General features: G+C 43.5%; 1 protein-coding gene across 1 annotated transcript in view; it reads left to right on the forward strand.

Moving 5' to 3' along the window:
• Window positions 1-21,058, forward strand: part of LOC124804834 (obg-like ATPase 1) — a 301,314-nt gene that overhangs the window by 234,957 nt on the left and 45,299 nt on the right. Inside the window, exons 7-9 of the mRNA XM_047265184.1 lie at window positions 4,638-4,735; window positions 5,074-5,214; window positions 18,172-18,268. Coding sequence (XP_047121140.1) covers window positions 4,638-4,735; window positions 5,074-5,214; window positions 18,172-18,268 — 336 coding nt within the window. The remainder of the gene's footprint in view (window positions 1-4,637; window positions 4,736-5,073; window positions 5,215-18,171; window positions 18,269-21,058) is intronic.

Here is a 21,058-nt window from a genome sequence, read left to right on the forward strand (position 1 = left end):
GTCTTAATGGAGGTGGTTTTCCGTTGACTCCGATCGTAATGGGAATGAATGAAGATGACACAACAACACCCAGTCATGTCGGGGCAGGTGAAAATCCCTGACCCCGTCGGGGGTCGAACCCGGGACCCCGTACTCGGGAAGCGAGAACGCTACCGCGAGATCACGAGCGGCGGACGGTGTTAACATAATCAGTAGTAAATGGTTTAACTGATGAGACAGTTTTGATAGTTTTGAAACGAGGGTAGTGATGGTCACAAAACAGTAAATAAGTGTGCTTGTCTTTGATACATCGCAAAATGGAAATGCGAATTTTCGCGGGGAACTTAATAGTTGTCCGCCATTTTGCATGACTGACGACTGAATTCGAGAATAGTGAACGGTCTGATATAAAACTATCTTAAACGGTTAAGACGGAATGTGTATTACATTTGAAAATTGATTGAACTGACGGTAGTATTGCTCCAGAACTATCCAACCACGTATTGTACTTATACTTTTTACGGCCGTGGAGCATGAGATCAACTTTCAAAACGTATTACATCACCTTCATTTAAGAGTGTTACAGCACATCAAGTTTTTCGCTGCCTTACAAAGAAAGTAAAGCACTCAAATCCCTTAAAAAAGGAAAGTCCACTGGACCTGAGGACGGGACAGCAGTTCGAGTCTACGAAGAGCACTGGAAAAAGCTTACCCCTCTTCTAGTAACAATGTACCCTAGGTCTCTGGAGGAGTGAAGCGTTCCTAATGATTGGAAAAAAGCACTCATCATTTCCCTTTTCTAAAAGGGTTGTCGGACAGGCGCACGAAACAACAGGGCATTGTCTCTGACGCCCGTCTGTTATACAATTTTGGAACAAGTTTTATGCTCTCTTATTATAACATTTCTGGAAACAGAAAATCTACTATGTAGGAATCAACATCGGTTGTTCCGTAAATAACGATCGTGTGAAACCCAGCTCGCTCTATTTGTTCACGAGAAACAGAAATCAGTAGATACCGGCGCTCTAGTAGACGCCGCGTTGTTCTCTTCCAGATGATATTCGATACACTTTCGCACTGCCGCCTAATGTGCAAAATACGAGCGTGCGGAACATCAGATCAACTGCGTGATTAGATTGAAGAAATTCTAGTACACAAAACACAGCATGTCCTTCTCGACGGGTAGATGTCTTCCCACGTAAAAGTCACTTTCTGGCGTGCCCCAATGGAGTGTTGTAGGACCATTACTTTTCACAATATACACAAATAACTTTGTAGATAACGTCGAAAGTTCCATGAGGATTTTCGCTGATGATGTGTTGTATATAGGGAAGTCGCAACGCTAGAAAATTGTACTGAAGTGCACGAAGACCTGCAGACGATCGACGCTTGATGTAGGAAGTGGTGATTGACCATCAACACAAACAAAAGTATTGCGAATACATAGAGAGAAATTCCCCTTATTGTGTGATTACACGATTGTACAACAATCACTGCAAGCTGTTACTTCCATGAAATATGTAGGTGTGTGCGAACGGGGAGATTTGAAGTGGAATGACCACACAAAATTAATCTGGGTAAGGCTGATGTCAGACTGAGATTCACTGAAGGAATCCTCAGGAAATATAGTCCATCAACAAAGATGGTAGCTTCGACCAGTAACTGAGTATTGCACGTCAGCCTGGGATCCGTACCAGATAGGACAGATAGAGGATCAGCAGCACGTTTCGTTACAGGTTGATTTGCTACGCGCGAAAGCGTCACGGAGATACTCAGCCGACACCGGTGGCAGACCCTGCGACAGAGGCGTTCCTCAAAGAGTCAGCCAACGTACTGCTTCCTTTACAAAGACCTTGGCAGAATGAACCCATTTATCAATATGGGGTTGCATTCTCACTGACTTATACGCATGGACTGATTCAGTTCCGAAGTGTGTCATAAAGCCGCTGTAACCTTTCCTGAGGCAGGCCGCCCCACATTTGCTGCAACTGGTCCTTATATTCTGAACACTAGCACTAGAACGAAGCTGACGTCCAAGCTGATCCCACAGATATTCTGTCGGGTACATGTACGGGGATCTCGTTGGTCATGGGAGTACCGCAACATCACGCAGACGGTTCATGAATACAGGTTCCAGTTATAGACGAGTATTATCCAGTTGAACAATTGCACCACGATACTGTTGCATGAGAGGCAACATATAAGGACGCAGGATGTCCGTATCGTATCTTTGTGCCCTGAGACTTCCCTCATCACTAGCAGCCGTGACCTGAAGCCATATCCGATGGCTCCCCACACTATGACTCCAGGAGTAATACCACTGTGCCTCTCCAAAACTGGAAGAAAGGGACCTCTCCCCACATCGCTGCAACACTCGCCAGCGAAGGTCATCTTGCGGTAGTGCAAAACTGAAATTTATCGCTGCTACCCTCACATTCTTATGAGGTCCAAATTGGACCACTATCACATATGAATGACCGGCAAACCTGAATATTCCACTATTCGACCAGCCGTCCAAACATAGACCAGAATGAAGCCCCTTTTTAAACTGTCAGGTTCTGATAAGGCTGTCTCGCAAGAGCACTTGACACCTCCGTGTCCTTTGAAGCTATCACTCAACATGTCCGCCCCGATAGCTGAGTGGTGAGCGTGAGGGATTGCCGTCCTACGGGCCTGGGTTCGATTCCCGGCTGATTCGGGGATTTTCTCTGCTCAGGGATTGGGTGTTGTGCTGTCTTCATCATCATTTCATCCCCATCCGGCGCGCAGGTCGCCCAATGTGGCGTCGAATGTAATAAGACCTGCATCAAGGTGGTTGGACCTGCCCCCCAAGGGGCCTCCCGGCCAATGGCGCCAAACGCTCATTTCCATTTCCATCATTCAACATCTGACGCTGTTCACGCCCTCTGTATGACCTACCAGGGCTCGTAACAGTACTAACCACGAACAATACTAAAGTACTTCGGTTCCTGTACTACCTGTCACAGAGAATTGGAACTCTAATAACTCCAATTTTGGACCATGTATGCCCGTTACGAGAAAATCTTGAGCTCTTTATTCTAGAGACATTTTCCAGAAATGTGCGGGTCTCGTAAAGAAAATCAAGTCAGATATGCAGTCCGCTCAACAATGAGACCTAAATTTATGTTAGGCTAGATTCTCGACCATAACTCCATATTAGAGCAGATTGACACTTGGACTGTGTATTCTGACAATGTTTATGAGTTTCACAAAACAAAATTAACAACACTTTGAAAAGACGGGAAGCTTTTATTCGTAAACGTCCTTATCGAAAATGTGAAGAACCAAAAACCCTGCCGGCCGGTGTGGCCGAGCGGTTCTAGGCGCGTCAGTCTGGAACCGCGCGACAGCTACGGTCGCAGGTTCGAATCCTGCCTCGGGCATGGATGTGTGTGATGTCCTTAGGTTAGTTAGGTTTAAGTAGCTGTAAGTTCTAGGGGACTGATGACCTCAGATGTTAAGTCTCATAGTGCTCAGAGCCATTTGAACCAAAAACTCTGCTTGATTTTGACAGATATAAAGAGGACAGTTAGTTTGAACTACCTTTCCATTCGTTTTGTGCTGTATTCTTCAGTCCGAGGACTGGATAGACGAAGCTCTTCTCACTATTCTATTCTGTGCAAGCCTCTTCATTTCTGCATAACTGCTGCAACCTAAATCCATTTGGACGTGCTTGCTACAGTCGGTCCTTGGTCTCCTTCTGTAATTTTGCCTCCTGTTTGTCCCATCAGCCGATCTCTTCTATTAGTCAAGTTGCACCATAAAATTCTTTTCTGCTGCCCAGTTCGATTCAAACCCTCTTCATTGCTTATTCGATCTACCTATCAAATCTTCACCATTCTGCTTTAGCGCCATATTTCAAAATCTTCTTTTCTCTTCATGTCTGAATATTTTATTGCCCACGTTTCACTTCTGTACCAGGCTACATTCCAGACAAAACAACTTCGGAAAAATCTTTCTAACAGTTAAATACACATTCATTGTTAAGAATCCCTCTTTTTCAGATATCCTTTTATTGCTTTATCCAGTCTATCGTATATCCTACCACCTTGCGCGTCGTCAGTTATTTTTCTTCTCAAATAGCAAAAGTTGTCCACTACTTTTAGGATCTCAATAATTTTAAATGAATGTCGTATAGTCCAGGGGACGACTTTCGACCTAGGTCTTTCAGCACACTGTTGAAGTCTTCTCCTAGTTGCCACATTCCCCATCTCTTCTTCATTTGCTTCGTCTTGAGGTTCGTGTCCTTTGTGTAACGCCTCTATAGGCTATATTCCTTCCACAAAACCTTTCTGTCTTTCCTTAGCACTTTCATTACATTTGTGCACTTTTTACTCCCACAGGTGCTTTTCTTTTCTCCAAAAGTTTAATTTTTCTGTAGGCGACATACATCTTCCATTGCATCGCTCGTTTTTTTCCCAATTGTATAACTCTGATGGTGGGAGGACACCAAGTAGAACATCAAATTTGATGGTTGTATTGTACATAGATATTTTTATTTAAAAACATGAAAGTATTGTCTCTGTCCGATAATAAGGTAAGTCGAAAACATTTATTTCATTGTGATAGTCTTACGTATCTTTACAAAGCTGAATGACAACGGCTGTACAGTAAGAGAAATTTCTTTTCGCCTGCAGATCGAGGTCCTAAACAAGCATATGTTCATCACCACCAAACCTGTGATATACCTGGTTAACCTCTCTGAAAAGGACTACATTAGAAAAAAGAATAAATGGTGAGTACAGATACATTTATTTTCATATTGATATTAATGAACACGTTTCAGTATAAAGTATGCCCGACATTATCGTTTCGATGTTTGAAGAAAATTTTTGTCAGACCGCAGAGTGAAGAAGGAGAATTCTGTTGTTATTGTGACAGGTGATTTTAAATTTTTGTTGATGGATCAGGAGACGCCTTTACCTTATCTCCCTGTATCTGTCGCACAGTAATTCAGTCTTAACAAAATAGTCACTTGCTCTTCATACTCTTACTTCTTGCAGTCATTTGCAAGAAGTTTCCCCAAAAATAATAATAAAACATTGAAGGATTTAATCTGTTCTTTTCCCTTAGGTTAATTAAAATCAAAGAATGGGTTGATAAAAATGACCCAGGTTCCATAATCATCCCCTTTTCTGGAGTCTTTGAAAATAAATTGTTGGATATGGACGAGGTGGAGAGGAAGAAATATCTAGAAGACCACAACACAACAAGGTAAATAGTAGTGTTTCCTTCAAGAATACAGTTAAACGGTTTCAAATTTCTGTTCGTTATATGTGATTTGTTCGAAGAAATTACTGTTTTGGAGACTTGTTGCTTCAATAGATTATTATTATTATTATTATTATTATTATTAGTAGTAGTAGTAGTAGTAGTAGTAGTAGTATATAGATGCCTATGGCTATACTGAAGATACGAGTTCATTACATTCAGTTCATTTTGTTCATGTGCCATGTATGAACATATACGTAGGCAGATTTGATATGTAGATGGAGTACGTTTTAGGAGTGGAAAGGTTGGTTAATATCCAAAGGTCGGAAAACTAAACTTATAAATGCAAAAATAACAATGTTAATAAAAACTGATAAAAGCTGAATACAAGTCGAAGTTGCGTATAAACATATGAGTATTTGGTCTCCCCCATATACTTGATTCTCCATACTTTATTTTCACGTTTATCACACATTCGATGGCTGCTAATATCACCTGAGGGTGACTATCGATACGAAAACTCCTAGAACTTCCTTGTTTCGACTTCCTTCACAAACTAATGTTCTTTGCTTTAATATACTGACTTTGTCATAACAACGTACGCAAGCACCAACAATAAGAAGTTCAAAATGGTTCAAATGGCTCTAAGCACTATGGGACTTAACATCTGAGGTCATCAATCCCCTAGACGTAGAACTACTTAAACCTAACTAACCTAAGGACATCACGCACATCCAAGCCTGAGGCAAGATTCGAACCTGCGACCGTAACAGCAGCGCGGTTCTGAACTGAAGCGCCTAGAACCGCTCGGCCATAACGACCGGCGATAAGAAGTGTACCTGGTGTAATGCCAAAGCAGCATTCTTTTTTTTTTTTCACGTCTAACAGCTGCATTTGTGGTTTATAAGAGTGAAATTAATTCCTGTTGCAGTTACTTGAAAGTAAACGTCAGTTTTCACCACCGGGAAATAGGTTTTCTGCCGCGTTGATGATTGTTATGGAGGCAGGGTATGAATGCAGAACACAGAGTAGAAGAATGCCAGTGTCGATCGTAGGAATTTTGTGCTTGTAGTGAAGACTGTGTGGCTTACTTGTGGCAAGAGGTGAATCGGTGGGAACGGCGGATTTATTTACTTGGCAATACCCGCCATTAGACTCATCGTTCTCACAGTTTTTCAGGAAGACGTGAAAGACGCAATTGTGCTGTTTCCAGCTACATTCGGTTTTGAACGCTGTCGTCCTTTCTTCGCAATTAGATAGTAATCGAAGAAAAGGCAATTTTAATCAGTTACATTAATCTTTCCTGGACTTAAAAAAAGTGCTTTGTTTTATTTCCTGTTGGCACCGTCGAGAATTCGCAGCTTTCATTCGAACTGTCATCATTCATAGACTCTTAATTCGACTGTCATATGATGGAACATGATGCACTGTATCCAGTTACGTAGCTTCCATAAAATATTTGTTTCTCGAGTCGCTGAAAGAAACAGCACAAAATATTCGCTTACCATTATGGTTCTGTGATGACAGTACGCTATTTCAGAATCTCGAGTAAAGAACATTATTTAATGCCCCTTCGACTAAGAAGACGTACTAGAACTAGGAAACTGTGTGCATCATGTATTACAACCTAAGAGTTTCCAGGTGCATTTTCTCTGGCGTTTCGCCAGATATTTGCAGTTTCATTTTTGGCGTTGTGTAGCTGGAGTCAGACCAAACGAATACTACTCGTCTTGTCTTTCTTGTGACGCTCGTTCTCAACTGAAAACGCCAGTTTCTTTCCTGTTACACAAACAGGATAATTTTTAAAATTGAATTTTACATGCCTATTCGATAGAGCGGTCGCAAATTAGCCTAATGTCATATTTGTGTTACGGGCATATATTAACAGGAACAGTGAAACACGAAGTACTCCAGCAGCAACTGAGGGGCGCTGCTGCGTGGCGGTAGCGCTGCTGGAGAACTAGTTATTCCTCGTGTTTCACTGTCCGTGTTCTACATATCGCTAAAACAAAAATCGCATAAATCGCTTTATCGAATGGGCACGTAAAATTCCACTTTGTAACTGGGAACAAACTTTCCCCGGGCGTCGCATGGAAGACTGTATAATCAGTATTTGTTTGGGCTGACTCCAGTTACAAATTTCAAAACTAAATTGCAGATATCTGCTGAAACATAAGAAAACCTTCGTCTGACGACTCATAAGAGGGACACCCACTGACCTCTCCAGGCACATCTCGCCTCCTGACCTCAGAACTTTAATATTGGCAATACCCGCCTCTTACTTTCCAAACTTCCTTTTGTCCAGGAGTTCTAGTCCCGTGAGGTACGCTGGAGAACTTATATGAAGTCATTGACGAAAGACCATTAAATTTCTAATACTGTAACCTGGTGTCTATTCGAGCTGTTCTTGGAACAATAACGAAGTGCACTACTCTTGGAGTGTACACGATGGCTTAAGTGAACTAGTCGGAAATGGTACAGCACACAAGTATGGTACACAGTTTTGACCTGATTGTTAGGCACGGCTAACACTTTATCAGAAACGATAAGATTTCGTCCGTGATACCGTAAGTTTTCGTAACATTAGTAGAACGGCGTCTTCACTTCAGATCTGATGACATGGGAGGCGGCTTCTTGGTTCACACATACATCTGCGCATCGGTTTAGTGGGCGGCGCAGGAGGACTGTTTGGCGTCCTTCACAATCACGATCATTACGAATAATGATCATGATGATGCGGGGCCGGACGACGGCGAGCAATTGTAACGACTATTCCTCCGACCCCAAATGCAGGGCAGCGCCTCGTAAAACAATGGCATTACGTCCGTCCATTTCATCTGGCCGAGCGGCAAAGGGTTCCGAGTAATTGCAGGCAGGCCTCTGTCTGCCTCTCCGGCGGCGCCCGTGTCGTTATATTACGTATAACTATAGCTCCAGCCGGCGCCTCCGCAGGCAGGTACGTGATTTCTGTCGGCACCGGCACCGCCACCGCCTGTCCCAAACCCTCTGCCATAATTTCATTGTGAGGGGCTCAAAACTATTCGCCCGTTCGCCTTCACCGGACATAGTTTCCGTTTCTGTCCGACCCCTCCGTTCACGTACGTCCCATGTGGCGATACTGAGACTCCAGTAATTCGCTGCTCACTTTTTCCTGCTTGTACAGGGTGCCTCAAAAGAAAGTTTATATTTGCCGTGTCAAAATAAAATAAAGGTTGGAGCCTATCGACAGAATCGTTATTTATTATTAAAATAAACAGTTTAGTAATTTACTTCGTAAAAGCAGTGTCATTTAAATGCAGTCCAGCACGCCTACGGCACTCATTCAAACGATGTACAAAATTTTGGATGACGGCTAGTCATTTAAACACTGGGATGCCTGCCACTTCGCTAGGGTATTTTCTTTAAGTTAATCTCCATAACAAACAAGCCAAGGGACTCAAATCTGGACTGCGTTGGGTCCAATTTATGTCCTTTCCTGGAGATCAATTTACCAGGGTAAATTTCACAAACTTGCAGGATACACGCATTGCGCGTGTGTGCTGTGGCTCCGTCTTGCTGAAACCATGTTCTTCGGTTGTAACCAGAAAAGTTTTTACAATTCAGGCACCAAAAAGTTGTTATACATCGACACATAACGCTCCGAATTCACTATAACTGCACTACAGCTCTTGTCCTCGAAAAAGTACGCGCCAATTATTCCTCGAGTAAACATCACAGCGCATACAGTAACTTTTGTCGAATGCAGATGTTTCTCATGCTTCTCTTTGGGATTCGTTGCAGTGTAGCAGCGCCAATTTTGCTTATTAGTGTGACCGTTCAGGGAAAATGAGCCTGGTCAGAAAACAAGATGATGTGAAATGGTCACTCAGTCACATCATTAACAAACTGCGGGATATGTATAGCATCCTGAGGCTTTAATTCTTGCATCAATTAGACTTTTTAAGGGTGCAGTTTAAGATCTTTTTGTATAATTCGGTGCAGTGGTGGTCTATGCACATTTAAGGAATTTGCACGGTTACCAGGGAGAGGTTAGGATCATCACGAGCAGGCTGATGTACACTCTCCACGGATTCTCCCGTTTTTGATGACCTCGGTCGCCCGATTTCTCTGTGTGGCCAATGCTGAACGGGTCCCCAGAAACACTTTGACCCATTTCAGGATAAGGGGGAATACCTGGACCATCATTTACATTACGCATTCCACGATCACTGCAAACTTTTCCTTCGTGCTACAGTCACCGAATCAGCGTTTCCGTAAAATTCTCACACAGAACGCACGGTGTGCTCCCAAGACGTGCTTCTTATCAACTGAATTCGTAAAAGGCCAGGAAAGTGATGTACGCACCCCCCCCCCCCCCCCCCCCACACACACACACACACACACACACACACACACACACACGCACACACGCGCGCGCGCACACACTCCGATTTGTTGCGCATGCGCAGAGCTCTTCAGGTATAACCTTTCGTCGGAGACACCCTGTATAATATTCGACAATTAAGTAATCTTGTTTCAACATACAACATCTGCAAGGTGAAAAACTTATACATCTACAACAGTATTCAACAAAACCACTCTGAAGTGCAAGGCAGAAGGTACACTCTACCGTACCAACTATCAGAACTTTTCCCGTTCCATTCACGATCGGAACGCGGGAACATGATTGATTGAACTCCTCCGTGCGCGATATAATTGGTCTAATCTTATCCTCGGGACCATTGCGGGATTCATCATTTAAAGCTAGTTCTTGAAACCTTGTAAGTAGGCCTTCTTGGGGTAGTTTACGTCTATCTTCAAGTGACTACCAGTTACTTTTCATCATGATGTGCGTGACACACTCCCAAGGTCAAACAAGCACATGACCATTCGTTCTGCCCTTCAGTATGCATCTGGTCATTATGTTTTGGATCGGGTCTCCCGCATTTGAAGAATATAGTGGACTGGAACACATGAGTGTCACGTAAGCAGTTTCCTTTATAGACTGGTTGCATTACCCTAGTATTCCTCCACTGGCCCGGAGTCTCCCTCCTGCTTTATCTACGCAAAGCGTATGCAATCGTTCCATTTGATATCCTTATAAAACGTTACACCCTGATATTTGTATGAATTCACCTCTTCCAGTTGCGACTTGATATTGTAGTCATACGATACTACGTTCTTTTTTCTCGTTTTGCACGGATTTATTTTTATGGACATTTAAAGCAGTCTTTGCACCACTGTAATACTATCAAGATCCGACTCGATACTTGTGCAGCTCTTTTTCGTGTAGTGCTATGTCATACATAACAGCATCAGACGAGTATCTGAGGGCTGACGAAAAAAATGGTTAATATTTCAAATCCCTCAGTTTTTCGCATTGCCATATCGTCTCTCATTGCCGTCACGTAAGATGATTTTTCCCACATTTGTAATCCAGCGCATTTCTTACGTTTTTTCTACCCAGTCGACGCAGTAAACATGCCCAGCATTCGACAGTTTTGTTATTTACAAGTTAATCAACAGAAAGAATTCCTTTTAAAACCCACAAAACATTAACCATAAAGTTTTGCGGAAGATTAAACTACCTTGGGCTTGACCACCGGTATCCGTCCGCTGCCGTGATAGCTGTTGAATTTCTGACGTGAGGTGCGGCCCACGACTCATCTACAGTAACGAACCACCACACGAGAACTGTTGGATTATGTTTAAAACAGTCCAAACATTGCATAGAAATTTGTTTTTGAATCTCATTTTGGTCAGTACTCGACAAAAGCGCATCTCATATGCGTAAAACATTTTCGTTGTTAAATTCTTAACGTATGGTGAACCGTAACCTTTCTTCTTATATTTCTGTAGTGTGGCTATTTCATACTCCTTTTAAAATCGATTGTTCAGTAGCTTGTCATATCGTGCTCTTTTTGGATGTCTGGCTATGTGGTTGCACCTTTGGTACAGCCTTATAGGGGTCATCTCCAAGAGAGAGACGCCTATATTCTAATTCAGCAGCTAATGTTGAAAATTAAGGAGCAAGGTTCTGATAAATCGTCCTCAACTTCGGATTAATTTTACTTTGGGCTAGATATTTCAGTGTACATGCTACAATGGAGCACACACTTTTAAACAGCCACTTGAACAGAGGATATTTCTGTGTCAACTGGCTACTTTGCACCTTCCCCTCATCCTCTGCGATCAGTCGTCAAAGGCTTCGAAAGTAAAAGTGCCGTCGTGTTTGAGTTGCCAACGGCAGAGAATAGGAGACGAAATTGTTTCCAAATATCGTTGTCGCTCATCAGGCATGGGTTTCTTCCATCAGCGCGTAGTCTTAAATAGCAATCCGTGAAGTAGCATCATTACAATTAAACAAATCCCTACAAACACTGTGTGCACTGAAAGTTCTGGGAACCGTGTATGTGTACCACAAGGGTGTGCACTCTCAGAGAGTTTTTCGGTGCAAGAGACGCGAATAAAATCTGAAGTAAACGCAGATACTTGCAGAAGGGACTAATGACCCTGTAGTTTGGTCCCTATACCAACCGAACCAACCAACCAATACTTGCGAGATTTAGACCTGTCATTGATAATCGACAATGTAAAAAGCTGAGATATAGAACTGCCCTGATATAGGTAATGCGTATCCAAACAAAGACAACTGCTTCGTCCAGACTATTCGGAACATATGCTAAGGAATTTTAGAACAGCGACTCCCACCCTACGTGCATATTCCACATCTCAGCCATGATAATACACCCTCTGATCATCGCCTCGTGTACATCAAGAAATGTCTTCTTAAGTTAAGATAGCGAAGTGTCGAGAACCTCTTTGCTGGGGTCGTTTTAATTATGCATGATGAAATAAAAATACTTGTTCCAGTGGTAATAATGACTATATCGAAAAATGAACGGCAAGTTCATGTTTGTTGGTCTCTTAATAAGATGATAATCTGCATCTTCGGCCATACTTCTGGCCATGCGGATCTGCCGCACTTCTCTTCCAAACAAATTTACGTCTCTCTGGTATGGTTATTTCGTGTCGCTCAGTGGCCAGGTGTAACTCTTTCAACTGGACACCACTTCGGCTCCATCCAACAAAAACTGACGTGCTCTTCCTATAGGCTCCTAACATTGTTGAGAGGTGAAGATTAGATTAAACGTAGACTCAAAATTTCCGTGGCCCGACCGAGATCCAGCCCTGCAACCTCCGTTTCCATTACTGCGCTTTACCACTAGACTGCCAGATCCGACACACTCTCTAAGGCCAAAAACCGATACAAGGCTTACATTCGCCAAGAGTCTTAAAAGAATGGATAAAATACTGTAGTCGAAGGTACTGCTGGAACCGTCCAGGCGTATGCTTCTCAGCTTCGATCTTATTTCAAGCAGCAGAACATCCATAGGTGCTATTCCTATTTTTCCTACCAAATGTGTTTACTGCCGTTTGGGGAACGATACGAATGTTATACTTTTCTTGTAATGTAACGTTCTGTCTAGCGGTTTGAGTTGCAGCCTTGTTCATTTTAACAGAGTAATGGGGCATCGCTGTTCTTTAGGACGCCTAATTTGATCTGTTTTGTAGTAATGTATGATGATATAACTACACGTGACCACCCGTGTTAATATAAAATACACGAAAAAATTATGCAGAGTTTACTGAGTTCCACCAGTAAGTAAGGGGAAATGAAGAGAGAATTCAAACCTGAGATATTTCGAGCCCTGCTCTCGACCAACAAGATAGCAACGCCATCAGAATGTCGCATATCTCCTTTCTGTTTTCTAGTTTCCACTGTTGTGTTTAAAACTTCTGAGTATGTACTCGTATCGCTCTTGTCAGCGTCAGAAACTTTTCGGAATCTAATACTCTAATAAATTATTTCCCGAAGGGCATTAATAAACGCTGTACTCAATTTTTCATTAATCACTGTCGTGCTAAGAACCTTACCGTGCACCACCTCGGATACCAATATAGGAATCTGCAGCGAGTTTGTCCTTATGTTATGTGTTTTTCACGGAAGCAATTAAAGGTACTAACGACATTAAATATCTTCATTACCATTGTTCTGGTGCCACAGCGTAAGGTTTTTATCTTCATTACTACTGTACTGGTCCCAAAGTGCGTGCGTGCGTGTGTGTGTGTGTGTGTGTGTGTGTGTGTGTGTGTGTTTTCCACACCAACTCCTAGATCACTGGACCGACTTCAACCAAACTCGTGTTATACATGTCTCATACTGTTTCACAAAAATCGCTGTGGTGTAAGAACCACCTACGTATCATAGTTCAGGAGATATTATTCCATGAACAATGAGATACGTAAAACTGCCGCATAATGCGTGGCGTTTCGGTGTATTAGTTCTGTGCTACTGACTGTATTCGCAATAAATTTCGCAGGAAGTACCCACATAGACCGCCAAACGCACCTACAAAAGATTATCGTGGTACCACACGTAGTTCAAGAGATAACACGTCATAAACACAGAAATGCATGAAAAACTACCGCACTGTGCACTACGTTTAAATTTGTTACTTATTTTCTACTAACTCAATTTGCGACACGTTCTGCAGACAGTATCCACTTTCGCCGCTGAATGTACCCACAGAAATATATCATTGTATGCCATATAGTTCAAAGCATGTGATGACATAAACAGTGAGATACGTGAAAAAACGCCACATCATCCAAGATGTTTTACTACATCTATTCTGTACTACTAAACGCTCCTACAGTTGTGACAACTTACGGTAATTCTTGTCATCTGGAAGCGCTTTTGACGATTGTACTGCGAAGCGCGAACGGCTGTAGTCGAAAACGATAACCGTCTATAGAGCTATGAAGAGGTTTGGCCAAAGAGACATTTACAAAAATGTGTTGTAGACACGCGAAGCAGCTGCGCCCTTCGTACAGAAACTATCAGGGATCATGGTTAGTTAGGATACTGTAGTTACACATTGTGGATATTTATTAGTAAGAATGTTGCATAATTTCATAGATGTTGCCACGAATACATAGATAACAAATTTTTTCAGTACTTCACTACAAACACAGTTCATTTTTTTTCCTAATGGAAAATTGTCAAAATGAATACCCGGACAGTGCCAGGTTTGTCATCTAGTTACTTTATAAAAGCCAGTTTTGGCACTCTGCTCTATCACTCATGAACAAACAGCCTTTGCCTTCGTCAGGACCGAACTTTTTTCGCCACGTTGTTTCTTTTTGACTCATAATCTCTATATGTTGTCGATTGTCATAAGTGTAGCCCAGACAGTATGTCTTACAGTGTAGTGTTCTGAAAGTTCACGTTTGTAATAGACGTTGCGTTGATTGTATTGTGGGACGTAGGTAATTTTCATAACTGTCTGCTAAACGTAAATGAGTCTCGTTCCTATAGGTCTCCCGGCGTTCCGAAATAGCGCCCAATCATCTGTCCCCCAAACGGTTCTAACATAACACGCATTTGCTGGAAAACCACAGTATAGATGGGTGGACACACTCGGGAATTACGTAACCGACTTGTATGTTCGCGCTTTAAACAAGAACCCACCATTATGCTTATGTTCATTCTGCACGAGTGTCAGTTGGTTTGACGCCCAAGAGCGCTGCCCTAGTTCTTAGCGTCGCTCGATACCGATGCAGAGGTACGGGTTTCGACTCCCGATGACCACCTCAGATTTTTCTTTGATAGGAAGGACTCGAACGTGTTTCACGGGTCCTCCTGACCCCCCAGCTGAGAAGCTGCTTGAACTAATGACCGGTGAAATTGACCGAGCAAACCGGCGCAGTGGTTAAGATAGCGTACTCGCATGCGGAAGAGTGCCTGTAATCCTGCGTCCACCCATCCAGATCTAGGAATGCCGTGGTTTCCGTTTCCGTAAATAGACTAAGGTGGATACCGGGATCGTTCCTTTGGAAAGATCACATCACTAATTACTTGATCGTCAGAGGGACGGTCATCGCAAATCTTCCTTTCTTCTGCCTATGTGACGTCGAACTGAAAGATTTCCACTTGGCTGAGAGTGACTTCACTACTCCAAAACTCACCTTTAGCATGCACAGAGGTGACAAAAGTTATGAGATACCTCCCGATATCGTATCGGACCTCCTTTTGCTCGGCGTAATGCAGCAACTAGGAGTGGTATAGACTTACAAATCGTTGGAAGACTTCTGCAGAAATACAGATCCGTGCTGCCTGTATAGTCGTCCACAATTGCGAAAGTGTTGCCGCCGCAGGACTTTGTGACCGAACTGAGTTCTCGATTATGTTCCATAAATGTTCGATGGGTTTCATATCGGGCGATCTTGAATGGCCAGATCATTTACTCGCATTTTCCAGGATATTCTTAAGACCAGTCTCGAACAGTTGTGGCCCCCAGTGACATGGCACACTGACACCAATAAAAATTCCATCGTTGTTTGGCGACATGAAATCCATGAATGGCTGCAAATGGTCTCCAAGTAGCCGAACATAACCATTTCCAGTCAATGATCGATTGATTTGAACCAGAGGACCCAGTCCATTCCACGTAAACAAATTCCACACAATTATGCAGTCACCACCAACTTGCACAGTGCCTTGTTGACAACTTGGGTCCACAGCTTCGATGGGTGTGCACCACAGTCGAATCCTACCATCAGCTCGGGACTCATCTAACCGGGCCACCGTTCTCCAGTCGTCTATGGTCCCGAACCTAGGAGATGCGCTGTAGGCGATGACGTGCTGTTAGTAAAGGCACTCGCATCGGGCGTCTGCTGCCATAGTTCCTTAGCGACAAATTCCGCCACACCACCCTGACGGATAACGTTCGACGTACGCCCCACTTTGATTTCTGCGGTTATTTTACGCACTTTTGCTTGTGTTAGAGTACTATCAGTTCTGCCCAAACGCCGCTGCTCTCGGTCGTTACGTGGAGGCCATCGGCCATTAAGTTGTCCATGGTGAGAAGTAATGCCTGAAATTTAGTGTTCTCTGCACTCCTTTCATACTGTGTATCTCGGAATATTGAATTCCCTGACGATATCCGAAATGAAATGTCCTATGCGTCCTGCACCAACTACCACTCCACTTTCAAAGTCTGTTAATTCCCTTTTTGCGGCCACAATCACGTCGGTAACTTTTGTGTCATACATCTGTAAGCGAGTTTTCCACACTCCTAAACATCCCTAGGTCCACTGTTTCCGTTGTGATAGTGAAGTGGAAACGTGAAGGGACACGTACAGCACAAAAGCGTACAGGCCGACCTCGTCTGTTCACTGACAGAGGCCGCCGACAGTTGAAGAGGGTCGTAATATGTAGTAGGCAGACATGTATCCAGACCATCTCACAGGAATTCCAAACTGCATCAGGACCCACTGCAAGTACTATGACAGTTAGGCGAGAGGTTAGAAAACTTGGATTTCATGGGCGGGCGGCTGCTCATAAGCCACACATCACGCCGGCAAATGCCAAACGACGCCTCGCATGGTGTAAGGAGCGTAAACATTGGACGATTGAACAGTGGAAAACGTTGTGTGGAGTGACGAATCGCGGTACACAATGTGGCGATCCTATGGCAGGGGGTGGGTATGGGGAATACCCGATTCACATCATCTGCCAGCGTGTGCAGTGCCAACAGTAAAATTCGGAGGCGGTGGTGTTATGGTGTGGTCGTGTTTTTCATGGAGGGGGCTTGAACCCCTTGTTGTTTTGCATGGCTCTATCACAGCACAGGCCTACATTGATGTTTTGAGCACCTTCTTGCTTCCCACTGTTGAAGAGCAGTTCGGGGATGGCGATTGCATCTTTCAACACGATCGAGCACCTGTTCAGTTCATAATTCACGGCCTGTGGCGGAGTGGTTACACGACAATAGCATCCCTGTAATGGACTGGCCTGCTCAGGGTCCTGACCTGAATCGTATAGAACACCTTTGGGATATTTTAGAACATCGACTTCGTGCCAGGCCCCACTGACCGACATCGATACCTCTCCTCAGTGCATCACTCCGTGAAGAATGGGTTTCCATTCCGCAAGAAACCTTCAGCACCTGATTGAACGTATGCCTGCAAGATTGAGAGTTGTCATCAAGGCGAAGGGTGGACCAGCACCATATTGAATTCCAGCATTACTGATTGAGGGCACCACGAACTTGTAAGTCATTTTCAGCTGGGTGTCCAGATACTTTTGACCACATAGTGTAGACAGTGTAAAAGTGTTTGTGCATCCATACTTTGCGACCACGTACACTTCGTTCTCTCTGTTACATCTAAAAAAACAACAGTGTTAACTTAGGGCACAGTGACATGATGGCCATAGTTATAGTTGCAAATATTAAGTTTTGTTTTCACTTGCCCTCAAATAAAGAAATTTCGCATAGCGTACTCTTCACCTCACCTGGTGCCTTCCTGCTATATTCGGAAAATAATTATCAAACTTATTTGGAAAGCAGTGTTAAGTGAAATGAAATGCTGAGGGATTATTGTTATGTCCTGAAATGGTAGGTATCGAAAAATAATTTCTGTTACGTTAGGGGCTTTACTTTCCAATACATTCGTCGTTAACATGAGCATCCTTTAACGAAGAACTGAATATTGAAAAAGAAGAATATTTTATTCCAAATTTTCGACATTGCTTATATTTCTTAAGAAATATGATGGAGGAATCTTATTTTGACCACTTGGCCTAAAAATCGTAGGTTATACGGGAACTTGAAGCATGCTTAAAAAGATAATGAGAAAAACAGAACGAATCTTTCTGTCTGCAGCGGAGTGTGCGCTATTATGAAAGTTTCTGGCAGATTAAAACTGCGTGGTGGACCGGGTTTCGAAACCGGAATCTTTCCTTTCGCGCACAATGTTCTTACCGACTACTGCTTCGGCACACAGTTTCAATCCGGCAGGTAGTTTCAGAAATGAGAACCGTTCGGTACATGAAATTGTGCCACTCCACATCTGAAGTGAATGACTGTGGGCGTTCAATGTGACACGGCAATCATGACTGTGTTTTTGTTACAGTGCGCTGGACAAGATCATAGTGCAGGGTTACAAAGCACTTCAGCTGCAGTACTTCTTCACTGCTGGTCCAGACGAGGTGAAGGCGTGGACCATACAGGTGAGTGTCGGCCGAAACCTCAACAGAAATGTTGCTTCCTTTTCTTTTACAGGATGGGTAAGTTTTGTCAAATGTGGAGAAAGATAAATTACGAGGGGCGTTCTGTAAGTAATCTGACACCTTTTTTTCACTGCCAATTTCGATTGAAAAAATGCAGAATTTTTTGTGGGAGATCGTGGAATGTTCCAGCTTCAGTTCCTGTAGTTCCGGTAGGGGCAACGATATACATAGCCATCAAAATGGCGTCTGTAAAGGAGATCCGTTCCAAACAACTGACTCTTTTTTGGCAGAAAACCAGAGTATCGCAGATATTCATAGGCTCTTGCAAAATGTCAACGGAGACCTGGCACTGAACGAAAGCACGGTAAGTCGTTGAGCGAAGCTTCTGTCATCATCGCAACAAGGTCGCGCAAACCTGTCCGATCTCCCGCGTACCGGCCAGCCCCACACGGCTGTGACTCTTGCAGTATTGGAACGTGCAGACACTCTCATTCGAGGTGTTCAACGGATCACAAACACGTCGCTGCTCAAGTGGATGGCACTGTTGGTCTTGCAGACACACTCTTCCAGTAGTTTGGGTACTCAAATGTGTGCTTGCCGTCTAACAAAAGACTTCTGTCTGTTTGTACCAATAAGGGATGCACTCCATGGGAAGCACTACGTCGATGATGGGGAAGTTATTGATGCAGCAAGACGTTGTCTCCAACGTCGACCCGTAGAGTGGCACAATGCGGGCACTACCAGTAAGGTGCCGTAAGGCGGTCGCATTGAACGAAGATCATGTTGAACAACCGGGTTATGTAGCCAGAAGAGTGAGGAATAATATGGTGTCCGGAAACCTGAATAAAACAAATTGTTTTCAGAAAAAATTGTCGCATTACTTATTGAACACCCCTCGTTTTTCAGTGGTTACTACAATACCCGTAACAGAAAGAAACTCGCGAGTGTTTTCGATACGGCATTTCTGATTTACACTGCTGGAAATTAAAATTGCAGCATCATATAGACGGCGTGCAACAAAAGTCAATTTCGCATAAAGTGTACTACATGCCTCGATATGCAAATGGTTAGCGTTTCAGCGCAGCCGCACAAACTAGGTATGAGTAACGGTGTCCAGCGTGTTTCACGTTCAGTAATTGCCAGCACGTTCTCCAGGTCTCTCTCACATGGAAAACCTCTGATATTGGGTTTCGAAAAAACTAGAGCGCCGTCACTTGCCAAATACAACGATTAATGGACCGTGGCACAGGGTTGGAGCAGCATGGAATGACGCACCATAAATGAAATTTCGTTATTTGCTAATCTTTTTGATGTTGAAGTTTTAGTGACGCAACAGTCACTAACATCGGAATATTTCCCCATGAATTTTAAGGTTTCAGAAGCAGACACTTTTCGATGTCAACTAGTTACAAACATTGTTGAACCATGGTTTAAAAATAAACTTTTAGAAAGAAATGTGTTCAGTCACTGAACTTTTGAATAAACTATTTTTTATGCTAGTTAACGAGTTATCTCGCTTTTGCGACTTTATTACCCTTTGTCGAAGAATCCTGGATAGAGAAAGGTTCAGAGTTTCATGCTGGCAAAACCTCTATACATACACTTGACATGAGCACCACGCGCTGAGCCGAGCGGTCTAAAGCGCTGCAGTCATTGACCGTGCGGCTGGTCCCGGCGGAGGTTCGAGTCCTCCCTCGGGCATGAGTGTGTGTGTTTGTCCTTAGGATAATTTAGGTTAAGTAGTGTGTAAGCTTAGGGACTGATGACCTTAGCAGTTAACTCCCATAAGATTTCACATACATTTGAACATTTTTTGAATCAGGCGTTGCTAGAGGAGCATCGAAACGATAGTCCATTCCATAACACACTCGAATCAACAGTTCCCTGTTTTTGAATCCACAGCGTCAACAGCTCGATTTTTCAGTTCGCGAATATTAGGTGCCATAGCTGGGACAAAGATTCTTATCTTTTATTTGCCCCCACAGAAAAAAATCGCAAGGTGTGAGGTCTAGTGACGTGGGAGGCCAAAAGCAGTGAACAAGATCTTGTTGTCCACCTCTTCCAATCCAACGTAGGCCTCTGAGGTTGGATTTTCAAGATAACGCGACAACTCAAGATGAAGCTGAGGCGAGGCGCTATCACGTATAATCGGTGTGTCCCTTTGTCTTCGACGACGCCAGGACTTTGTGACCCCCAAATTCGTTCATTACGATGATTTAGTATAACGATAGATGAAACGTCGATTCGTCCGAGAATGTGAGTCACTCAGAAGAAGTGTCCTCTGCCATATCCTGGACAACTGAAATGCAAAATTCGTACCTTCTGTTATGGACGCCGGGACGTAATTGCTGCAGTCACTGCAACTTGTAAGGATTCATATGCAGACATCGTTTCAGAACTCGCCACGCCGTTGTTTGAGGAACTTGAGCGCCGGCCGCGGTGGTCTAGTGGTTCTAGGCGCGCAGTCCGGAACCGCGGGACTGCTACGGTCGCAGGTTCGAATCCTGCGTCGGGCATGGATGTGTGTGATTTCCTTAGGTTAGTTAGGTTTAATTAGTTCTAAGTTCTAGGCGACTGATGACCTCAGAAGTTAAGTCGCATAGTGCTCAGAGCCATTTGAACCATTACGCGTTTCGCGACATGATACAGAATCCTTGCATTCTAATCAAAAGTTAACCGCCGTGTCTTCAACGGTATCAAGCATGTCATGGTGCTTGTAATACACGAGAGGCGCGTTGTAAATTGTTTCACAAAGGCCTTTAAAAAAATAATAATTATTTAGTCACTTCC

Source organism: Schistocerca piceifrons, chromosome 1 (genome assembly GCF_021461385.2).
Source record: "Schistocerca piceifrons isolate TAMUIC-IGC-003096 chromosome 1, iqSchPice1.1, whole genome shotgun sequence".
NCBI lineage: Eukaryota > Metazoa > Arthropoda > Insecta > Orthoptera > Acrididae > Schistocerca > Schistocerca piceifrons.